General features: G+C 49.3%; 1 protein-coding gene across 1 annotated transcript in view; it reads left to right on the top strand.

The window, feature by feature from the left end:
* The first annotated feature begins 5844 nt into the window (after positions 1–5844).
* The window catches only part of LOC144145002 (uncharacterized), a 39654-nt gene continuing 23194 nt past the window's right edge, over positions 5845–22304 (top strand). Inside the window, exons 1-2 of the mRNA XM_077676501.1 lie at positions 5845–6063; positions 21565–21744. Coding sequence (XP_077532627.1) covers positions 21675–21744 — 70 coding nt within the window. The 5' untranslated portion in view covers positions 5845–6063; positions 21565–21674. The remainder of the gene's footprint in view (positions 6064–21564; positions 21745–22304) is intronic.

Raw genomic sequence — 22304 nt, 5'->3', positions numbered from 1 at the left:
GAAGCGATTGAAATTGCTGTTGTAAACTGAATTCCCGAGATCGAGGCTTCCTGATTTGTTTCTATTTATGCTTTTATTGAATGCTCAAAGCCATAGTCGGGAAAGGGAAAGATCGAGCTTGCTACGAGCCACGGCGTACAAGTTCATTGTCATTATTGCGGCCGTTCTAAGATTCCCGATGGGCCTCCGCTTTTTTGGCGTAGTAATGAAAACTTATTGCAGCTTCCATGCTATACATTGAACGTTGAGGAACCGAACTACAGCATACCACTCTTGTCTGCGTTTTTTGTGCGCACATACGACGCGATAAAGGTACGAAGCGCGCCCACAGTGTGCATTCTCCCGGTCCGCTCAGCGGAGCATCCACTGTTACGAATAAGCCCGCCGCTGGGCTTCGTTTCAATATTCCTCGGCTGTGCGGCGAAGCAACCACTAACGTGCACCTTTCAAGCAGGCCCCCTTTGTCGTTGACTCACGCTTGCACGTCTCCACTTGTCTGGATCTCTGGCGCCTATCTATCGGCGCGATCAACCTTCGATGGCGTGCCGACGCAACACGTAGAGAACTGCCCCAAGGACACACAAGCCCCGCGTCCGCTGCAGAGACCTCCTTACTCCCCTCTCTCGGACTCAGCGTGCGCCGCTACTACCGACTGCTCATGAACTCTGGAAAGAGTGTTGTGCGTGTCTGTGCCGTTCGTGTCGAGTTCACAATCTAGAGGGAACGCTTGTTTCGACCGTTAGCGCTTGGGGTATAAATACGACCGCCCCCAAGCACTATAGTTCATTCCTGTTTGAGCAGTGAATCAATGCTGTCACTCTGCTCGAGTTCTGTACTGTAACCTCGCCCGTCGGGGCATTGTTCTTTGGCTTCGGCTCATCTCTCGCTATGAAGTAAACAAGTTTTGCCTACGGCTTCTGGACTTCACGGCTGCAACATTGGCTGGGCGCTCGCTTCACACCACGCTACCACACGTATGTCGGAGGCGGCGGAGCTCGGCTCGGGTCGGCCTTCCTGTACGCAACACCACACTAGCAGCGCGACGCTGTCGCCACGTAGTACATGTTGATCTCGCGGCGAATGTACATCCTATCGGCTCTTCACCCTTCCCGTTGCTTCAGATTTTATGGCTGCGACCCCCGACATGGGGACGATGTGTTTGGCACGCGCTGTTTAATTGTACAGCCAACTCGAAGTGACGCTCCCTAACGGCGCTTTGATCGTCGGTCGCGGCATGTGCGATATTCTCGTTGAGGATGCGGCATGTGCGAGATTCTCGTATCTGATTGAAAGACGAATTTCTCATTCATCCCATTTACCGACGAAAAAAATTGTCGCTGGGTTATCCCTAAAAAACGACGGCTGCGAAAGCTGAAGCGGCTCTTACGCACACGGGAAGGGGGATTCTCTCAGAGCGCACCTGCCCAAACAACACAAATAAAAAAACTACCGGTGTACATGAACGCGTATTGCCGCGTCGGTAATTAACAACAAATGCGGCTACCGAGTCACAAGTGCGTCAAACTATGGGCTGGCAGAAGTCGGGAAGTAGGCTCGAAGCCAGCCTGAAATGTTCATCGCCAGGCAAAGTAGTCAAATTAGCCAGTTGACGCAACGCTGTACCAACAGCAACCATGCTAGTCGATAAGTTTTTGTCAGCTGACGCTGTAACTGAAACGTGCACATTTACTAAATCACTGATCGTTACAAATGAATAAGCTGGCGTTCTTTAGAATCCAAATTAATGACTGCAGCGCGAGTCTCAGTCACTAAAGCACCCGTGGACGTCGTTCCGCTCAGCCTGGAAATTGGTCGCTACATGTATACACTCAGTGAATGAAGCGACTCGGAACGCTCTCATCATATTTTTGAGGGCGGTGCGTCGGGGTGCACTGCTGCCCCGCTCTCGGCTAACAGCGAGACATACGCGCGCACATAATAAGACGCTGCCGCAGCAATTACGCGATCCGTATGGCGCATAACGAGGGCGCTTTCAATGCCGGAACCTGCCAGTGTGCCCTGAAAGTGCTCAAGGAAGTGCCGAAAAACGCACCGGGTCGGCGCAAATTGTGCAGGGGCTTGCGTGGGACGATGTGTAACAGATGCAGCATCTTGCTGGCTTCCTTGTCCTCTGCCCTTTGTTTTTCTTTTTTTTTTTTGCGCTTACGAAAAGGAAAAAGAGAAGGATGTGTGCGAAACTCGGAAGACTGACTCGCTTTTAAGGGCTGTGTAAGTAGAAAAAATTCTTAGCTTTTGCATAAAATGTGAACTCTCCGCCGAGTCTGTAGGAAGAATCACGGGATAGCGAAGAACATTGCTGGGAGGCGGTGCGCAGAAGAGAAATAGGCTCGCTTGAAGGAAACACTCTACATGTTTCAAAAACTCTCGAGTGTACACACTGCGCGCAAGTCGAGTCTGAAACTCCAAAACCTGTCATCTGTATATGCCGACATATCGCCCGCACGCACACACATATACGTGACGGCAAGGCAAATTAGACGAACCATGGTCGGGGCTGAAATTACCTATTTACACTCGGCCGCGAGAAAGAACCGGCGCAGCCTGCTTGTTGTGACGTTCTAGTGGGTAACATGACCCCCACTATACGTGGAAGTTCTTCACTCAACACGTCCCCGACCGGAAGATCCACACCGTGTGGACGCCAGGGCATTCCTCACAAACGGGCAATAATTTTGCCCGTAGACAAGCCTGCGAACTCTCCTCCCAGGCCTCTGAGGAAACACCGAGACTCGTTTCCCTGATCACATTTCAAGATCTTACCCCACATCGCCGCTTCTCAAGAGAGGAATTCCCATTTCCTCACCCGCAGCTTACTAAAAGAAGAGAATTCATACTCCGGAGGCTCCAAACAAATACCTTTCCTCGCCCAACTTGGCTACACCCCACCAAATACCCTGTCACATGTACTGTAGCCGACTGATTTTACGGACCTAGAGGGGAACAAAAAATAGTCCGAATAAAAAAGCAGTGCAAAAAATCCTCGAGTCGCAAAAAAGAACTTTATTTCATTTAAATAGGACTGAAGAAGAAGTCGCGAATGGTTCCTCGCCTTAAATTCCCCCTTCGAGTGAGAACGTCGGCTTGCACCACTGCAAGAGTCCCGTTTTCTTCGTAGACATTGGACATGGCGTTGTTGTCCAATGTTGTTGTGCAAAGCTTCCGCGACAGACTATAGTTATGGCCTCCAACATCAGTTTGTTACCCCGCCGGGAGTTAAACCAATCCCCATCCAATCCGAAGCTAACCAGGTAGGTTAGGATTCAAAATGGCGTCGTCCTGAAGTTGCACCGTGGCTATGTCGCGGAAAATCTTGTCCGGAAATATGAACTCACTCCAGGCTTTATTTTGTCCGAAATATCTGTTGTTCACATACATTACTTATATATGGGACAACTGGCGGTTCCTCGGAAAAGTCCGGAATATCCAGCAAGTCCAAACTTTTGGAGTCCGAGAAAACGGTCGGCTACTGTAAATTCTGCCCGCACCCATGTACACTCATCCACATGGTCTTGCGGTGCACACATAACTCCGCCCTCCCACCTTTACCCACTTCCCTTCCACTCCCTGAACTGCGGCAGAACCTGTCGACCAGCGCCGGCTTGGATGCCCAGCAACTCCTGGTGCCCAGGGCTGAGACAGCACCGTCGTCCCACGGTCTCCTGGAGTGAGAGACCACTTCCACATCACCAAGCTCAAATTAAAGATTTCCAACAGCAACGACGACAGCAACACTCAGCGTCGTCTCCGCCGAAGGAAGGGGCAAGGCACTATGAGCCACTGCCCGCTTCGCCATGACCACGATGAGTCACGCTTCGACAGCTCAGTGCAGTGGAGCCCGTAGCCTTCGTAGCCTTGTATCTGTGTTGTCCACCGAAGATGAGGGTCAAACTCCGGTCCATGGAGCTCGAGGCCACCACCCGACTCTTGCTGCCGCACCTGGAGACATGGATTGAGGAAAGCTCGAAATATGGCTGCCTCTATATTCGCGTGAAGTCCTTTCATCGGCTTTTGAAGGGACTTTTTATTAGCACAACCGACTCTGAAGAACGCGTGGCGAGCGCCAATGTGCACTCTTGCTGGCTCCGCAGCTTCGCCCTCATTTCTAAGCTCACGGGCCGAGACAGAAGCTCAGTTTATTCGTAAAATTGTGGAACGTATTCGTAAGCGTATTTTCAACCAGTAAAAAAAAAGAATAAAACAAATTATGTTTAGAATAATGTTTCAGCACTCAAGTTGCAACTGTTACTTTTATTTTGTTCCATTTTGTCCCCAGTTATGTTCAGTTAGGCCCTCGCGTAAGCTCGGACGAGTTCCGGGAACCTTGGTACCGGCTTGGCTTTAGTTTCGCTGAAGGTTTTGGCACAGCTCTTATCCGGCTTCGATCCGACGTCTTGAATAAATCCTCGCCGGTGGCTTTGCCATGTAAATAAGGTCAAGAATGCCGGCCACATTCCCGCGCTGCGCTCCCAGCTGCACGGGAATAGCAGCAAGTATTCAAATATCTACTTGTGGGGAGCTTTAAAAATGCGCTCCAACTCCTACGTTTGTGTGAGAGCTGACGAGCGATGTCTGATTGCAGTCTCGTTGTGTAATTTGTGCCAAGATATCGCGCACATGTATCACGCTGTATGCCCCGCGTTCCGGAGTGTGCTCGCGGGCCGCATAGTGGCACAAATGGTCGCCCCGCATACGCAGTCAATGACAGGGGTTGCAGATATCACGCATTTTATTGCCCGCACCCTTCCTTTTCGTGCTTATCGCGTTGTTTTCTTTCCGCCCCCTTTCCCCTCTTTTTGTAGCGAAAAAATCGATCGTGTCCGTCGTGAACGACTAAATAAATTTGCTTCGTGCATAACAACATGGGGGTAATAGCCAATGGCGACGAGGGGGTATGCCGATTTACCTGCTCAAGTGACTTCTCCTCAAATCACACAAACCAACTGAGGAGATTGGCGAGGGATGATGACGCGTTCATCGCTCAGTCGAAGAAATTAATCGTTCCTAGGAAGTGGTCGTGCCAAACTTGTTGAGGGCATCTTCACCACCATAACCACCATAGTCGTATTCATCACGGTCGTATCTTTTTCAGTTCACACATACCCACTCAGGGGTATTTGCCACTGACGATGACAGCTGATCACGAAAGGATGGTCTGATTCGCTCAGGTCAGGGTATACCACAAACTGCAAACTGCGAAGCGGTCTGTGGCACCCTCATGCTGGACATTTTTAACACGGCGGTTCCAAGCTACACACATTTTCCTTTCCTCCATTTCCGGGCATACCCATAATTAGGGATCAAGCAGAGCTCAGTATAACATATCTTGAGTCATGTACTGTTCTTTTCCGTAATTAGCGCTTTATCCTTCATCTTCACCCAACACTCTCTCTCTCTCTCTCTCTCTCTCTCTCTCTCTCTCTCTCTCTCTCTCTCTCTCTCTCTCTCTCTCTCTCTCTCTCTCTCTCTCTCTCTCTCTCTCTCTTCCATGCAGTGATTTCTTAGACGCACAACGTACCCGGGCAACAACGTAGCCAGTGCGTAAGCCACACTCACTAGCCGGTCAACGAAAGCGACCAGATAAACCCCCGCCGGCACTAATTACACCCGACGGTATTTACCGAACCAGATAAAGCCGCGGTAAAAAGTGTTTAGGTTCATTCAATCAATTCGGTACATGGCAGGAAACAGTTAGCATCATACGGCCACAGAGGTGAATGGGTCCCACGTGGGGTGGCCTTGTCGGACCACGTGGGATGGACAGGCGAGGAGGGCCGAGCTCCCCTTTCCGCCTCGCACACTCCTCCCCGGACGGCGGTGGTGGAAGAGCGCGCCTCTCCGATCGGGCACACGCGGACAGCTCGCCGCGCTGAACGCACCGGCCTTCGGAGTACTACCGTCCTTCGCGTCGTCCGGGAGGTTTCGCACGCTGGCCAGCTGGCCGGTGGAAACAACGGCCGTCTTCTCGCGCCGACGGCACACAAGCGGCCGAGAACAAAGATCGACCGTCCCCTGGTTGACCCGCTGAGAAGAAGCCGCGCGGTGGTGAGTACCCATCCGCCCTTGTATTCAATTCAATTCAATTCAATTCAATTCTGATTTATTTTTCCCAGAATCAACTGGACGACTTCCTGGCTAAAAGCTGCTTGAACAGCTTGACAAAGGCCAGGGTTACACTGTCCTTTTCACTGTATTACACTGTTTTTTGCGGTTTCGGTTGTAAGGTTCGCGATTGCTGCAATAGAACGAAATCACTGAATTCGAACTCTCGTTTTACTCAGACTTTTTCACTGTTTCCACTGCAGTGTATTAACTGCAAATCATCCCAGTTTGAAGAAGTGAAGTTAGCGAAGTTTGAAGTTATAACGAAGTTAGTGCCCTGTCCTGGGGACTTCGATATATCGATAGTTTATTGTAGCTTATGTCCCAGTGTATACCTACATTCATAGAGTACGTCACATGCCACCAAAGGGGGACTGACCAAGGGTTGGGAAACAGCTAATAAAGCAACCTATTTCAATCATTTGCAAAAAGAATAAACGTTTTGAAACAATCAATTAATCAATAATAATTCCCCAATAATTTTAGTCAACAATAACTTCACCGAACGCTAAAATTGGCAGCCCACCTGCGTAGGCGTCCATGAAACGTACACCGAGCAGCGCATGCATGTAGAGGGAAATTGGATCAAGTTAGGGGATACACGCTGATAAAATAAATATGTTGAATCAAATCAGTCGCAATCAATACACAATAGGGTTGAATTTTTAAAAAATTCAGTGTCATTCCACTTTGTGAAGGCGTCGGAGCTGTATTGTCTTCGTTCACTGGGACGCAGTTCACGGAGGCCACGAAACAAGACGCGTTTGTTTGTAATTTGTGATTGAGCATACTTTTTAGGTAATCAGTTCAATCAAACTTGTCCGTGTTTCTCCCGTAGAATCTCAAGTATTGACAGCAGAAGGAACTCTGCAATATTTACGTCTTAGCTGTAGACTATTTGAAAATGAAAAGTAAAAGAAACTTGGCGTAATGTTAGGGTTGTATTCACGGCTCATTGTCATAAATTTTGTTTCGGAAGAGCATTGATAAAACAAAAGTTCCAGCCGTTTTTCATAACCATACTCCCTCCGTAGATGGCCATGAGAGAGAGAGAGAAAATTCTTTAATGATACCGAAGAAGTCAGCCCTGCATAATGCTTCAGATTGTTGGTGGACATGTGATGAGGGTTATATGCTTACATGAATAATACAAATAAGAAAAGGGAAAAAAAACGAAAGAAACTCCACCAGACAGACACATGAGCACACATAAAAAAAAACACAAGAAAAGTCAGAGGCAGTCACAGGCTGGAGTCGAGTCCAGAGTCTCTGAGGAAACGCACAAAAGCTTTAAAACCCCGCACCGCACTGTCTTCGCTGTTCCAGGGACCTAAAAAGTCCTCCATGCTGACAGTTCTCGCCCGTAACTTCGCGCTGTCGTTCGCGCCGAGTTGAAACGTGGACAAACACAGAACAGGTATTGACAGCAGCCGGGAGTTCTGTAACGTTCACAACTTCACTGTTAACTAATTGTGACAAGTAAATAAAACGTGGCGTAATGATGGAGTCGTCCTAGCGGCCCATTTTAGAGTTATTTTTTTTCTAAATAGCTACATTAGATTGTGAGCTACAGAGCGTTCATCAGAAAGTTGCCGTTGCCCTCAGATTTGGTGACGTGACTTCCTGTCGACTCACGTTGTTTCGGTCGGAACGTAGCATATAACAGCTCCGCTGTAAAACTCGCAGAACCTCTGTGTGTTGGGGCCGAATTTTGTTGCTTTCTTACGCATGATGCGTCTAACGGTTCTCCTCAACAAAGCTCGCGATGTATTGGTGCGTGGCAGGTGCGTAACCGAAACTCAACTACAAAAGAAAGAAAAATGAAAGAAGCTCACACTAACGCGTAAGATTTGACGGTAACGAAGCTGTACGCAACCTTAATTCATGACCACCACGCAGGTGTAAGTCCACAATTGCAGCCGATTTGCATCTCCTTCGCTGCCGCAACTACCTTTACTCTATCATTGTGGCTACAAGTGTGAGCTTCTCTCATTTTTTCGGAAGTGATAATCATTGGACATCACCCTGGAGGGGCGTATGCTATAACGTGCCTCTCTGATTCCTAGCAAGTGTTGCCACGGTTACGGAGAACGGTGGAATTTTTTTTTTTTTTTTTTGCAAATCTTGGTCAATCTTCCTAGTGGGCGTGCTTGGTTTGAAAAACGTGCACAGGGGACGCTGGGCGGCCGTCGCGAGGCACGCACACACGAGCACAAGGCCTTTTTTTGGTTTTGTTAACTGCCGGGCGGTCGCCGCAAGGCCTGCGCTCACGCGCGCGCGCTCGGCAATTTCTTGGTATTTTTAACTGCGGACGAGGAAAATTACGATTTGTTAAACAGCTGCGCTGTTAAAAAGCATCTTGACATGGAAGCCAAGCTCACTCCGATTGTCACGCAAGCACCTTTGCTGTCGGTAGGTTGTACCAAGCGTCGTTGTACCAAGCGTCGTGTTAGAAAAGAGTGTCTCCCTGTTTAAAATAAATTAGATGGCTTCTTATCACACAAGAACTATACAGTAAGCTCCCGTTAAACTTTCTTCGTATTATAAAAACTTCTTCAGTGGACGTTTTTTTTTTTGTTTGTTTTATGCACGTTACAAGAGATCAAAAGTGTTCTTCTTCCTAACCATAGAATTCGACCTAACTGAGTTCGTCTTAACGAGAGTCTACTTTCATTGAACATTGGCAAATTAGTCTAAATGCAATTTAGCAATTTATAGGCTAGCCTTCGTAGGCATTTCTCTCCTTCAGCCTAGTGCGTGGTCATGATTTGGATGACTCGAGGGAGAACGAAAGGCATTTTACGATCCTGAGTCCTTGTTGGGTATGCGAGCTCAATAACGGGGCTTATATCGATGCGTAGCGTGCCGAAGGATGCACTTCACGATGAAAGTGGCACCCTCGACGGGAATCGTGACGGCATTAGCTGCCGCACCACGCTCTTCGTCGTTGCCTTGATCACATGCAGCACACGATCAAGGTGGAACGATATCTCGCGTAACCGCTGGCACATGTCATGACCCGTCTGTGTACCGGGGTTTCAAAATGAAGTTCACTGGCTTCTGTATAAGCAAATGAAGCTTCAAGCGAGCTAATGATTCATGATATAGCATGAACTGTTTACAAAGACAAATATTGTAATTGAACCTTTGCAAGATACGCTTTAGGGAATTATGCATTGCACCACCTTATCGAATCGCTCTTTGACGCTGTGGTAACGCAAGATGCGTGCAACGGTTGGTTTCTCCTTTCAGAGGGTTGCGTTGAGTGGGTTGTTTACGCGGGTAGGTGGTTGTGGTTTGCGACGGGAAAATGAAAGGAAATTCACTGGGGATATTTTGAGCTCGGCAGGGAGCTCACCTGCATACAACCCAGTGCAGGGGAAGGGAAATGTGGCAGCTCGCGTAATCATGAGGATAAATCACAATTAGTCACTCATAGTGCCCCCAAAATAGGTTCGTGTTAATTAATTATAGTTAGTGCCTTGCCTACACCTTTTGCACGAGATAGGATATTTCATTACAAGAATGGCCGCAAAGAAAGAAGCAAATAGAGTAAAGCGCAATTAATGATTTACGTTTTGAAACTATGCAAAATCTTGCGGTGTATTTATTACCGAAGGCATTTGCTGGAACAGCCGTTGGAATGCAAAGTTGGACCTTGAAGAAAGTTAAAGACATGCTAGTACTGAAAACATGTCGAAGGCCTCTGTAATATTACTTTTTACAGCAAAAACTGTTTAGTGGGAGCTGTGCAAGCTTTCGCTGTGACCGCAGTGCATGCCGGAAAGCACTGTGTCAAGGCCCACTGTAAGCGAAAGCTAACCAAGCGTAGCAGCGTCCGCCGATGTAAACGGGGATTTACCCCGCACGATGTTTGCCCGCGCGTCCATAGATGATATAGACCAGTTCGTCATGTGGCCCCGTTCTAGAAATGGAGACTGCTGAGGGGTGGTCTGACGCAGATTTTTAATGGCAGACGTGAAAACAAAACCGGAAGAGGCATAATTACTTCCGGTGGCGCCACCACCGGTAAAGCTGGTGCAACGCAGGAAAGCAGCAGCCGGTGAGAAACTAGCGTATCCTGCGGCCGAACAGAATTGGAAGCGAGCAGATAAGACACGTAACCGCTTCGGTGAAAAGGCATGCCACGGTGAGATGACAGAACAATGGGATGCTCTGTAACATGTGAAGCGACGCTGGAGTGATTTCCAAATAGTGCAGTCACCACGCAAGTCACAACGCGGACAGTGTGCACTAGCATTGCATAAACATTTATTTAACAGGTACTGGCGAACCGCTTTAAATGTCGTCACAATGGCCATTGAACCATTTGTCGGTCACTTTAGTTATAACAATGTTTTTGAGGCAACTTTTATCTAAACTCAATTTACTGAAAGTTCAACTATTTACCCTAAATATTTACTGACCACCTATAGCAAGCACTCGAAAGCAAACACAGTGAGCCGTAGTCTTAGTTTTTTTTTTTTCGTTTAAGTGACGTTTGAGAGCTTACCATATATCTTTGTAGAGATTGTAAGCACATCGATGAAGAAATGCACACCGCACCTGAAAATGCCGACATGTGTTCAGTTTTGCCGTATGTGAATCGCACCGAAAGGAAAGGAAGGGAAATCCCGCGCAAGCGGAGGAATACAAAAAATTGGGTTTACCGAGGACCAGGGTCTCAATTTCCCGTCCAAAACTCTTTAATCACTTCGGTGTGAGCCTATACATATTTATTTGCAAGAGTGCTGCTTTGCCGGCTAGTCGTTACGCGCTACGCTTTGTACGAAAGTGCACAGTTCTTTCAATGTGGGAACTTGAAGCACAAAACGAGTTTTTCGGTAAATCAGAAGCTATTTGCAAGAGGTAAGGGTGCAATAGGCATGTCCCGCGCCACGCAGTGATGCGCGTTTGGTGAGGTATGACACATCTGCTTTGTAATTCCGACCACTCAATTTTAACTGCGAGCGTGAAAAATTACTATTTGCTAAACAGCTTTCCTGTTAAAAGATTAGCGAACACAGTGCGTACCCGGTGATTTTTATATCTATAGCTCCGCAGGGAACACCGCCTCTGGGTCCGGGAATATGATAACCATGGGCTGCAAGTCCGCATATATATATTCAAACGGGTTCAACTGGAATGCCGTTTTGACGCATGGCTATAGGCATACGTGAGCATTTATGCAACATCGTAAGTAGCACAATTCAGCGTGAGATAGCCAATGTAAGCAATGAAATAAAACAAAACCAGGCAGTTTATTTCCAGCTTTATGGGAGGAGGGGTGTGATAAAAATTAACAAGGCGAAATTTCATTTCACTCACATATGACGAAAGGCGACCCTTGCTTAGAAACGAAAAAGGGCAGTTCGCATGCAATTTAAATCAGTCATGTAAGTCCAGGCATAAAAAGAGCGCAGTGAAAAGAAAAAAAAAACACAACGCAATGGATGGGCAGGCATTTGAATGCGAAAGCATTGTGGTACTGGGGATCGGTGAATCGGCTGTGATCCTCTGACGACAGCTGTTATCGCCATTTGCCAACCCACCTGAGCGTGTATAAGAGATTGTGAGGAGCGGGGGATGGGAAGTATGTTGACCTAGCTGGCAGTCAAACTGAAATCGGGGAATCAGCCGAGCGCTCCTGACTGCAGCTGCGACCGCCACAGGACGATCCCCTCGAGCGGGTAAATTGTCAGTCCTATATTCAACCTAACCTTGAGATAACCTCAAGCTTAATCCTAAGTGCCAAACGACGTAAATATTATTGTGCGTCCAGCTGCGAGTATCGGTTGCCGATGTTTAACGTTAGAGCTCTTAGCGTCGGGCCGTCGCATACCCATTGGGGATGTCAGCTATGGGGCGCTGCAGAAACGCGTTCTCAGCCAATGGGGACGTCAGGCTGGTGCGCACCCGCGTTCGCAGCCAATGGGATGCAAATTGTGGCGGTAATGTTGACATCTTAGCCAAGAGCATTTCTGGCGCAACCTTAGTCACGCCTGCGCCACCGACGAAGGATTTTTAAAGCGAAGCTTTCGGGGCCTCACTGATGGCATCGTTCGTGGCGCAAAGCGCACTACAGGAAGGCCGACTTTACACAATAAGTTTTACACTAATGAAACGCTTCCCGTTGTCGTAATCGAACCTGGGTTCCTCGTGTTGTTAAGCCTACGTCTAGTCGACTGCTCCATTCCGATTGCACGGTCGAAGTAGCTGGGATTTGGGACTTCGACTCAGGTTGCACGAAAGAAAGCTTCGCGTTTGAACCATCTTTTTCTTAAGAAAGGGGCTGTGTTTTTGCAGAACGGAAGGCTATCGCCGCCAATGGTTGTGACTGTGCGCTCGAAACAGGCCGTTAGGATGCTGGGCTAAACCACTGAGGTGATGAAGACGATCCACCGCATCATTGTTCATGCGCAAACTGTGTCGAAAGTGCATTGCCTACCACGAAGAAATACGGGCTTAAAACCGTGAGACCATGATGTGCATACCGCTGAGATTATTACATATACACTCGACTCCGCTTTGCACACGCAAGACCAAACGCATAGTGGGACACGCTTATTTTATTTAATAAAGCACGGGAAGATTACAACATCTGAGACCTCTATACACGTGTGCACTGCGGACGCTTAATGCACGGTAGTGTGCCTAAAGCTTGGGAGTCGTGTTTCGTGCGTAGCTATAATCATAAACCACAGCGACCCCGCGTTTCCCGCATAAAGACACAGAAGCCAGTATTTGTCCAACCCAAACTGGCCTCAATTATCCCGCTTTTTCTACATCTCTCTCGCTCCGTTCGCTAGCACTGAACTACGTGCGTGATGCCGGCTGTTACCTTGAGATGGATGCGTGTGACGTGCGTTGCGTGTGCTTTCTGCCTGCCGTTCACGCTCGGTTTGGGATCCGACCGCAGTCATATCAGCATTTGTGGCCTAGGGGGAAAAAGAAGAAAATAGCTGAGAAGAGCGTTGCGCGGGTGCTCAAGTAACGCAAATGAATATGTCAACAAGAGTGGACCACCATCAACCTGCAGTCATTTTATCTCGTTTATAACAACCGCTTTGTTCCAAACACCATGTGTATGTAAATGTAGTCAGGAATTCAGTTACTCGCAATGACTATACTTACGCAAATAAAGGATGTGCAGATTAGACGACGAATTGTTTTCCACCTTCCACTGGTAATTCCCAGAGTCGCCATTTGCATAATTGTCACCAGAGTAAATGCACGCCTTTGTATAGATAGGGTGCTTTACATTTCGTGACGGCCTACAAAGATGCGATTTTTATGCTTTTTCTGCCTTCAGCAAATCACTGAACCGCAGATGTAGTGGCAATGGGAAACAGCGGGTTTAATTTATTTTGTCTGTTGCTTATTTTTATCAAGAAACCCGCAAGCACATGCAGAAATCACGAAAGGTTTGCAGGCGAAATTGCGCAGAGAAACAGCGCCCCCCTGTGACTATACCAATTCCCCGTAGACTCGCCAAGGGGTTCACACACATCATTTTTCGACGTGGCCCAAATTCACGTGTGAATTCGCAGCTGCTGTGCCGCTCGTGCGGCAAAGCGGTCTATATTTTCGTTGGGGCCGAAGCTACGGAAATAGGTATGTTTTTTTTTTCCCGCACGACTGGCACCGCAACTGCGAATTCGCAGGTAAATTCGTGTCGTGTTGAGCGGGCTTTATCACTCTACTCAGCCTTTGATGAGAAACGATACAACGTTTTGCCAAACAGAGCAATCCTGTTTGAGCAATACTTTGCCAAAAAGGGTTTTCTGCCACAAATTTGTAGGGCTCGACATAGCAAAAAGAAAAAAAGAAAAAAAGAAAAACACGCCTCGAACAATCCCCCGGTTGTGCTTTACCTTCGTAGAAATACATTTTTATTCAGGAAGGGGGAGGGGGGTGTACGGGAAGTGCTACGTGCCAAAGCAACCTGCTATGTCGTGCCGTAGTAGAGGGCTCCGGATTAAATTTCGACCACTCCTATAACGCTCACCGAAATCTTCACACACGGGCGTTTTCGTTCACGGTCGTTTTCGTTTTCGTCTACGCCAGGAACGCAGCCACGGCTGCCGGGAATCGAACCTGTCTCCCCGGGAACAGCAGCATGGTGCCTTGGCCACTAAACCACAGAGGAGGGTAACCCGCAGAAATTCAAGTTGCACTGGTTAGCGTGAAATGGTACGAATAACGAGGGAATAACTGAAGGAAGTCAACCATCAGAGCAACGCTTCAAACGACATGATGTCATGGCGTTCGCGCGTACATGCTCGTCCGGAACGGTGCTTTAGTGGGACGGTTCGATCATACACAGCTATGTGCCAGCTATTAAACAATGCAAATTTGCAGGGCCATAACCGGGCCACCGAAACCGGAACTGGAAGTGTGCATCAGTGCTCACGCGCCGGCAGGACAACGTACGGGCATGTGCGCCGTCGGTAGACGGGGTTACGGCCATTGCACACAGCAACGCTTTTGTGAAGCAAGCTTGATAACTTATATCGCTAGCACAGCCGCATTTCTAGAGCAACTGCTTTTGATATATTCCTGTGGCTGAACGACGCGCCCCACAAATTATAGCAGTAGTCACGTACTCCGAGGTATACGTTTAGGTCGACACACAAGTACATTGGGGCAGCTTTCCGGCTCATTGCAGTTCTTTTAGAAGTGGTTACTCTGGAGTTACTCTTTTTAATGAAAAATATTTTCGCTCTGGTAATACCGAGGGCGAAAGCTTCCTTCGTGTACAGTTACAAGTTTAGCACGCTTCTCTACCAGGTTCCCCCCATGGGAGCTACCCCATTCAAGTGTATGGGCAACAACTTTTGACAACAGTTTCAAAAAAAAAAAAACTATTCAGAGTTTTGCAAAATATTTTTAAAATTATCACACCCAAGTCGACGCCTTTCCCTATATGCGGACTATCACTTTCCTGCAATGGTTTTACTATAGGTCTATCTGTGGTCTGAACTTTGAGAGCGAAAGCTGGGATGTAACATGTTCACGGTTTCCCACTTCTTGAAGCAGCTGGGAACATCCTAAAGAATCCTCCTCATGTTTTTCGTTAACTGTCTTACAGAGACCGAAAATCGCGATTTATGTACCACGTTTACTAGCTATGGCGGTGATGCGGAAAGGGGTGGAAAGAAGACTCCTGTTTGAACACGCCTTAGACTGCAGACAGCAGTTGGCCGTTGACCGCTGCATCGTGCCGTGCATCGTGCCCACATTCATGCACTTTTTTTTAAAATTTGCGATAGATGACCATTGGCATAAAAACAACACATTTACAGATAGATATGGGCACCCGTCTTTCGGAGGAAGGCAATAAGAGAGCGATGTTAGGGTCCCCAGAGCCTCCGCTGGAGGTCGGGAGGTCTTCCGGGATGGAGGCCTGTGCCTCCGAGGTGTCGACTTCTGGCTGAGTCCAGTGAAGGACACGCCCATATTTGATCATCCCCATCAGCTTGTTCGGCAGGATCTGTGCAGAAGAGGCAGGGTGTCATCGAACGGGGCATGGTAGCGTGGTGACCACGCCCGGGTCACAGCAGGTGAAAGCACCACTCCAACACGAAGTCTGCGCAGCAAACCCTCTTTCCAGCGAGCAAGGGGAGGTCCGTTCCACACGATGGTATGAGGGCACGTGTGGCGCGACGCAGATCGTCCTTCCGTTGGAGAAAGTTTTCTAGTGGACCGGTTGTTAGCATTGTCAGGGGCCGAGGAATAGACGTGGGGTGACAAGCCCTATTCGCTGCAATGTGAGCGGGTAGCGTATTTCACCGAACCAACAACACCCTGAGAGGGCAGGGGTACGTGTCTAGTAGTGTGTGGATGTCCCTTGAAATAGTGAAATTGTTGGCTACTCGGCGTAAATCCCGTATCACCGCCGTGGAGTCCGTATAAAGATGCAGGATGGAACCCACTGGGGCGCGCTATAGGGCAGGCGTTGGTACCTGTAGGCCATTCCAAATGACGGTGATCTCAGCCAGTAGAGATGGCAGGGTGCGGATGGTTTGGTAGAGACAAGTCTGGGAGGCATCTCGGTAGATGGGACACTGCATCACAGTAGATAAAATGTCATTGTGGGCCCTGCAGCGTCCACGAAGGCCTCTACCACTTGGTACTGGGTCTCAGCCGTCAGTAGCATTCATCTCGCAACTGCGTTTCCGGTAGATCGAGTATGAAGTCGAGTCAGTGGTCGATTGTCGGTAACATGATAATACAGCCATGGCGGCCTGGTTACAGGGCCATCTGATGAAACAGGTAGGGAACAGCCCATGCAAATAGAAAAGGCCGCTGCTTCCGCAACAAAAGTACGTTTGTGCATCGGGCTGAGCGACGTTGTTTAACCAGTTCGTCAAGCGTGTCCAGCTGAGCCTCAGCCAGGAGAGATGGTATCGGGGCCATTCTAGGGAGACAGGTGATGGTGCGCATTGCGGCTCTCTTAATAGCCTCAAGTCGGGCCCACTCCGTCTGAGTCATGTACTGTAATTGGGCCTGATAAACGAGTCGAGGACTGCATTACCTCACCAAGAGACAGGACATCTTGGAGCAGGAGCCACCAGACCTCTGCGAGATTCGTCCAATCCGATGAAGCATCTGGCCTGCTTTTTGTCGGGCAGATCGAAGCCACATGGCAGCCAACCCAAACGAAGAAATTTCCTACCCTAGCACGCGAAGAGATGTGGCAGTGCGTACGGATTGGCCGGAGAGTTGGAGTATGACGGGAGAAATAGCCAGTTTGCGACGGCCCCAATTACTGGCCACAGGCATAACGGCTGTTTTTTTTTTCACTGAAAGTGTCAGTCCAGCGTATTGACACCATTTCTGCATGTCTGTAAAGGATTGTTGAAGGAGGCACACGATTTGCGAACGCAGGTATGTGTGGACGATCCAAATCGTTATGTCGTCCGCGTAGACGAGGAAATGCAGGTCCGGTATGGAGCCTAGATGCCAGGGAAGCGGCAACATCATAACATTTAAAAAAAGTATGGGCGCGGTTCCCTACTCCTCTATGGGCCTGTCTTTGCTCATTGTTGTAACCAAATACGACCAACAAAGCCAGAGCCCTTCCACCCTGGCACTCTGGTGGTATTTGCTATGTTGGAGTTTAGCTATATTGGGCTGTATTGAATTATGAGGGCAGTGGTCCGATCTTCACGTCACAGACTAGGGACACACACGATTGGTGGGCAGAGACAATGGCGTTTTATTACAGTGCGGCTACGCCAATCACGGCGCAGGCTCTTGTGCTCCGCACAGGTAGCCGCCGGAGTGCGCACGATATTGTGCAATGGCAGTGGGGCGATAGACGACGCCGTGGCGAACAGTGTACACGAGGCGGGAAAGAGACGGCTGCGGTGGAGAGGAGTACAAAGAGGAGCGGTAACCATATTCCCTCTGTAGATGCCCACGCCTCACTGCGCAACATACGATGTGACAAAGCCAGCTTCGAGAGACCAAGCTTACACCGATCCTTTTAAACCCGTCTAAAAAATGCATTGCTGGCCAGACAATTTCTTTAGGGCAATATAAACCATATTTTAACACGACAGTGGTTTATTCCCGGACACAGGATACAGGAAGATTTCCCATACGTCATATCCGTCACGGAGGTAACGCCAGTACAACGAGGCAAGCGGCCTGTAAAGGGTGCATGCCTGCACACAGTGTCTTCTTGCGGGGAAGCAACCTTTATTACTAAAGGGTACGTTATACTTAGGGTTGTTCTTTTTTCGGGTTTTATATTTTAACACGAATGTGTTCTATGCCGGGATACACCAAGACTTCACTGACGACATATCCGTCACGAAAATGACGCATGTACACCTTTGCCGAAGCGACCCACCAGCAGGACGTTGCTCGCCAAGCACACCCACAAGACACCCGCCGACCCGCAAATCATGCTCAGCTGCAGATTTCGCTGCACATTTCACTTTCGCGTTTTACTGATTCCTATGACAGAGGAATCAACCAAAGTTTTTTGCCAAATGTGGAGGCCCGAAGACATTTTTTTTTTTTTTGTGAATCTTTTTTCATACGCTCAACCCACACAGCATAATAGAGCGTCGACACCACCGCGGGAACCTGGGAGGTTGGACATACACAGCTTTGCTGTAAACGTCCCTGAATGATTATTCCGAGGTGGTATAGTATTGTCGCGCTCAAGAACGAAGCAAGGTTATTGTTTAAATTACATTTGTTGGAGCGAACTTGAGCTCCACTATAAACAAGAGGAAAAAATACAAGCGGCGAAGCAGCAATCAATGCAGAAAGCTCAAAATGCAACAAGCTCACACTAACGCCTAGGACTTGAAGGTAGCGAAGCTGTACGTACGCAACCTTCCCGACCATCACGACGGTTTAAGCCGATTTGCTTCTTCGCTGCCGTAACAACCTTTATTCCATCATTTTTGCTATAAGTGTGATCTTCATCCATTTTTTGGAGTGATAATCATTGGACATCACCTTGGAGGGGCGTACGATATGACGTGTCTTTCTCGAACAAGCGTTGCCACAATCACGGCGAACGCTGGAATTTCTTGTTTTTTTTTTGTCTTTTTTTTTTGGGGGGGGGGGTATTTTGGCCAATCAGGCTTGGCTTATCAGGCTTTTTTTAGCCTTTTTGACCGTTTCCCTCGACAGCTGTATAGTCACTCCTGTACATGTTGTCGCAATAAACTTTCAACTTTCAACTTTCAATCTTCCTAAGTGGGTATGCTTGTTTGACAAACGTGCTTCGGACCCTGGTCGGTCATCGCGAGGCACGCACACGTGAGCACTCGGCTTTTTAGATGCGACGCTCAGAGCATCTCTTGTCGGCGGCCCTGTCCTTCCTGCGTGCGTCCGTTGTTGTCCGCGTGCGTCCGTTGTTGTCCGCAGCCACTCTCCCGCTCTCCTCTCCGATAGCGAACACTCTCTTGCGAGGGGCATTGGATTAGATTCGATTGGCTTGGCTTGGCTTGGCTTGGCTTGACTTGGATTGGATTAAAGTGGATTGTGTTGGATTGTGTTGCGTCATAGCCGCGGCAGACGCACTGGCGCCGGCGCGTGCCCAGGTGAGAGCACGTGCGGCCCAGCGCGTAAAAGTAAAGTAAAGCAAAGTAAAAGTTCCTAGTCCCCTTTGATGCGGGGCAGGCGCTAGGTAGCGCCACAGGAAAGAGTGTCAGTTTGCAGTTTGTTCGTCGCATTCAAGTTTTCGTTTTGCCCGGTCGCTGTTCTCCGTTCCCAATCCACTCCGAGCCATGTCGAGTCGGCGGCGGTGTCAATTGGGTCAGCCGACCTTCGTAGGCATGTGGCTTGCTTTCGCGTATGAGTGTGCCAAATAGTTCCGATGTTCATCGAAGACACTGTCGCTGTGTAGTGTGTATCTTCGCTGGTCTAATCGGCACTGCTGTCGCTGGGGCTTGTGGCCGCTCGTTGCTGGCTAGCTGCTGCGTCGCAGAGTTTGTCGGCGTCAGCGTGCCGGCAGTGCTGCTCCCAGAGGCGGAGGCGTTGCTTCGTGAGCACAGCCTCTCTGGCCCGGTCCTGTGTAGAGTTCCCGCACAGAGCCAAGCTTTCGGCCAGGACCTTGGCTGCCCAGACGTCTACGGGCATCTTGGGGCATTCGTAGAGGATGTGGTCCACTGTTTCGCTGGGGGCTCCGCACAGCCGGCACCTCGGGTAGGACCCGAACAGTTCGTGTCGGCGCTGTTGTGTAAGGAGCGACCCGGTTCTAGCTTGAAAGAAGAGGCCGCTTTCTCGGTCTCCGCAGTAGAACGTCCGTTCTTGTGGCTCTGTAGTGTGTTGTGCGTACAGAGTGAGGCTTTGCTTTTTTGCTACTGCCGCTCTCCAGGCTTTTGTGCTAGCTTCTGTTATTTCCTTTATCGTTACTTTTGCCCAAGCTGCTGCACTTTTTGTTTCGTGTCTCTTGGAGTCCCGGCCGTATTTCGCTTCCAGTGCTGTGATTCTCCTAATCCAGTGCGTCTTGATGTTTCTGTAGCGCAGGTGGTGGTATATTCGTTTGCTCACATTTGTTTCTGGCATGAATTTCAGGCGCCCCGCATACAGGATTTTGGACCTTGCTTCGCGAATTTCGTAGGGGGACCAGCCCATCTCCCCTGTGACCGCTGCTGTTGCCGTGGCTGAGTTTCCTCCGAGTAGCCACCGTCCCAGTTCATTTTGGTGGCGGTCAAGGCACTTCATTGCTGGGGTGGAGTAGGCCAGCACGTCCCCTGCGTAGGTTACTGCTGGTACCCCAAGTGCCTTCCAGAGAGTGCGTCCCACTGTGTAGGGGTTGTACGAGTGCCTTGCCAGATTCCAAACACGGCATTTTAAGCGTTAAGATTTGGCAAGTAGGGACTTTTCTTGTTGTTCCAGGTAGTTTGGTCGGTCGGATACTGTTACGCCAAGGTACTTATATGTTGAGGTTTGCTCAATTTTTTTGCCTTGGAGCAGGAATGTACGGCTTACGGTGGCGTCTACCTTCAGGCCCATCCAATTTGTCTTGGCCTGGTTGAATGTAAGCTTGTCTTCCCTTGCCACTCGGGTACAGATGTCTAGGAGGTGTTGCAGGTCCGCTTCTGATTCTGCCATTAGCACGATGCCATCTGCGAAAGCCAGGCTTGATATTTTTGTATACACTTCTTTTCCCTCTGTTGTGGTTGTGGATAGTCTCAGTCCTGGGCCTTCTTCATCCAGCGTTTTCAACAAGTTATTTATGTAGATGTTGAACAGGGTAGGTGACAGTGGGCATCCCTGTTTGAGGCCCACGGTCAGCTTGATTTCCTCTGAGTTGAGGTCGTGGAGGTTGTACACGGCTGTGCAGTCTGTGCAGTCTGAGCGCGCTCTCACTCCGCCGGTGGGCGGCGCTGCGCGCGGTGCTGCGCATGTGCAGTACTCTCTCTCTCCGCGGTCTCCTCTCCTTCGGGCGCGCTGCGCATATAACCGGTGTGCCGCTCTCCGGCGGCCTTTCGGTCGACGGTTGCTCTTCGCTTGCGCTTGAACCCCCCTCAGCGTCGCATCACACCAGGGTTCCCGCGAGAGGAGGTGGGCGTAATTTTTTTTGTTTTGTTTTGTTTTACTGCCGGGCGATCGCCGCGAGGCATGCGCTCACGTGCGCTCGACACTTCCTTCGTATTCCTTCGCAACCTCTGACGATTTGCTAAACAGCTTCGCTGTTAAAATTAAACCTACGCTTAATAGAAAACATGGTATAGTCTCCTAAAAAGTATGGTAGGTGCAGTGGAATGTTGCATTTGTACAGCTCTGGAAAGTGTTTGCGACTTGTTGTGTGGAGTGCTTTGCATTGAATGGGGATGTGAATTACTGATAGACCTCTCTCTACACCTGCCACGTAAAGGTCTTGGAGATCCAGTGATCAGGTGGCAGGGTGTTAAGCCGAATTTTCATCCGATGTTCAGTGCGCGGGCTTTCCTTTTCTCTTTCGTCCAGGAAGTCGCTCCGAGTGGCCAGGCTGCTCCGTATAGACTCCCCACCCTCCCCATCCTGCCGTGGGTGTCCGAGGAGGCGCAGCGCCGCAGCCCTCTCGGAGGGCGCTGACGATGCTGTCGCAGCTGTGTCGTGCCCAGCTGTGGCCCAAGCCGAGTCACAAGTGGAGGAGGAACTTCTCCAGTGAGTGCACCCGTACACTACTCACTCTGCACGCTGATGTCGTCCAGATGAAAGAAACTGCAAGCAAAAAGGTTGGAGGGACAGAGGTAGAGGTCCCAGTTCCGAACGCGTCGTTATCGCCGTCCAGCTACTAGACACGTCGAAGCTAAAGTGGTTGACTGCCACGCAAATTTCTCTAATTAGCAATACAATCCACGACCCGCGCACAAGTGATAAACAACTCATGCTCTTTGTAGCTCTTTGTTCGACTAAGAGTAACCGAGCTCGCTCGAACGGTGTATACAATTTCCGAAGCTTCGGGTGGGGACAGAGTCGGATGCGACCGCTGCTTGAGATACGCGTTAATGTCGTAGACACGATGGGGAATGGAAATATGGAGCATGGATAGAGACGTGGCAGGCAATGTAGCATTGATAATGCATTTTTGTGGAGGTAGCATTCTTGAAGGCATTCGCCCTTTTGCCGCTTGACACGATTTGCATCGCGATACGCTTCTGCCTTGCGTCTTCGAATGCCTTCGAGCTGTCTCCTATGCGTTGCAAAGCTGTCCGCTCTCCTTC

Source organism: Haemaphysalis longicornis, unplaced genomic scaffold, assembly GCF_048455015.1.
Source record: "Haemaphysalis longicornis isolate Haplotype H1 unplaced genomic scaffold, Haemaphysalis longicornis Haplotype H1 scaffold_7, whole genome shotgun sequence".
NCBI classification, from domain to species: domain Eukaryota; kingdom Metazoa; phylum Arthropoda; class Arachnida; order Ixodida; family Ixodidae; genus Haemaphysalis; species Haemaphysalis longicornis.
The sequence above is the reverse complement of the archived record's forward strand: the minus strand, read 5'-3'. Positions and strand labels throughout refer to the sequence as shown.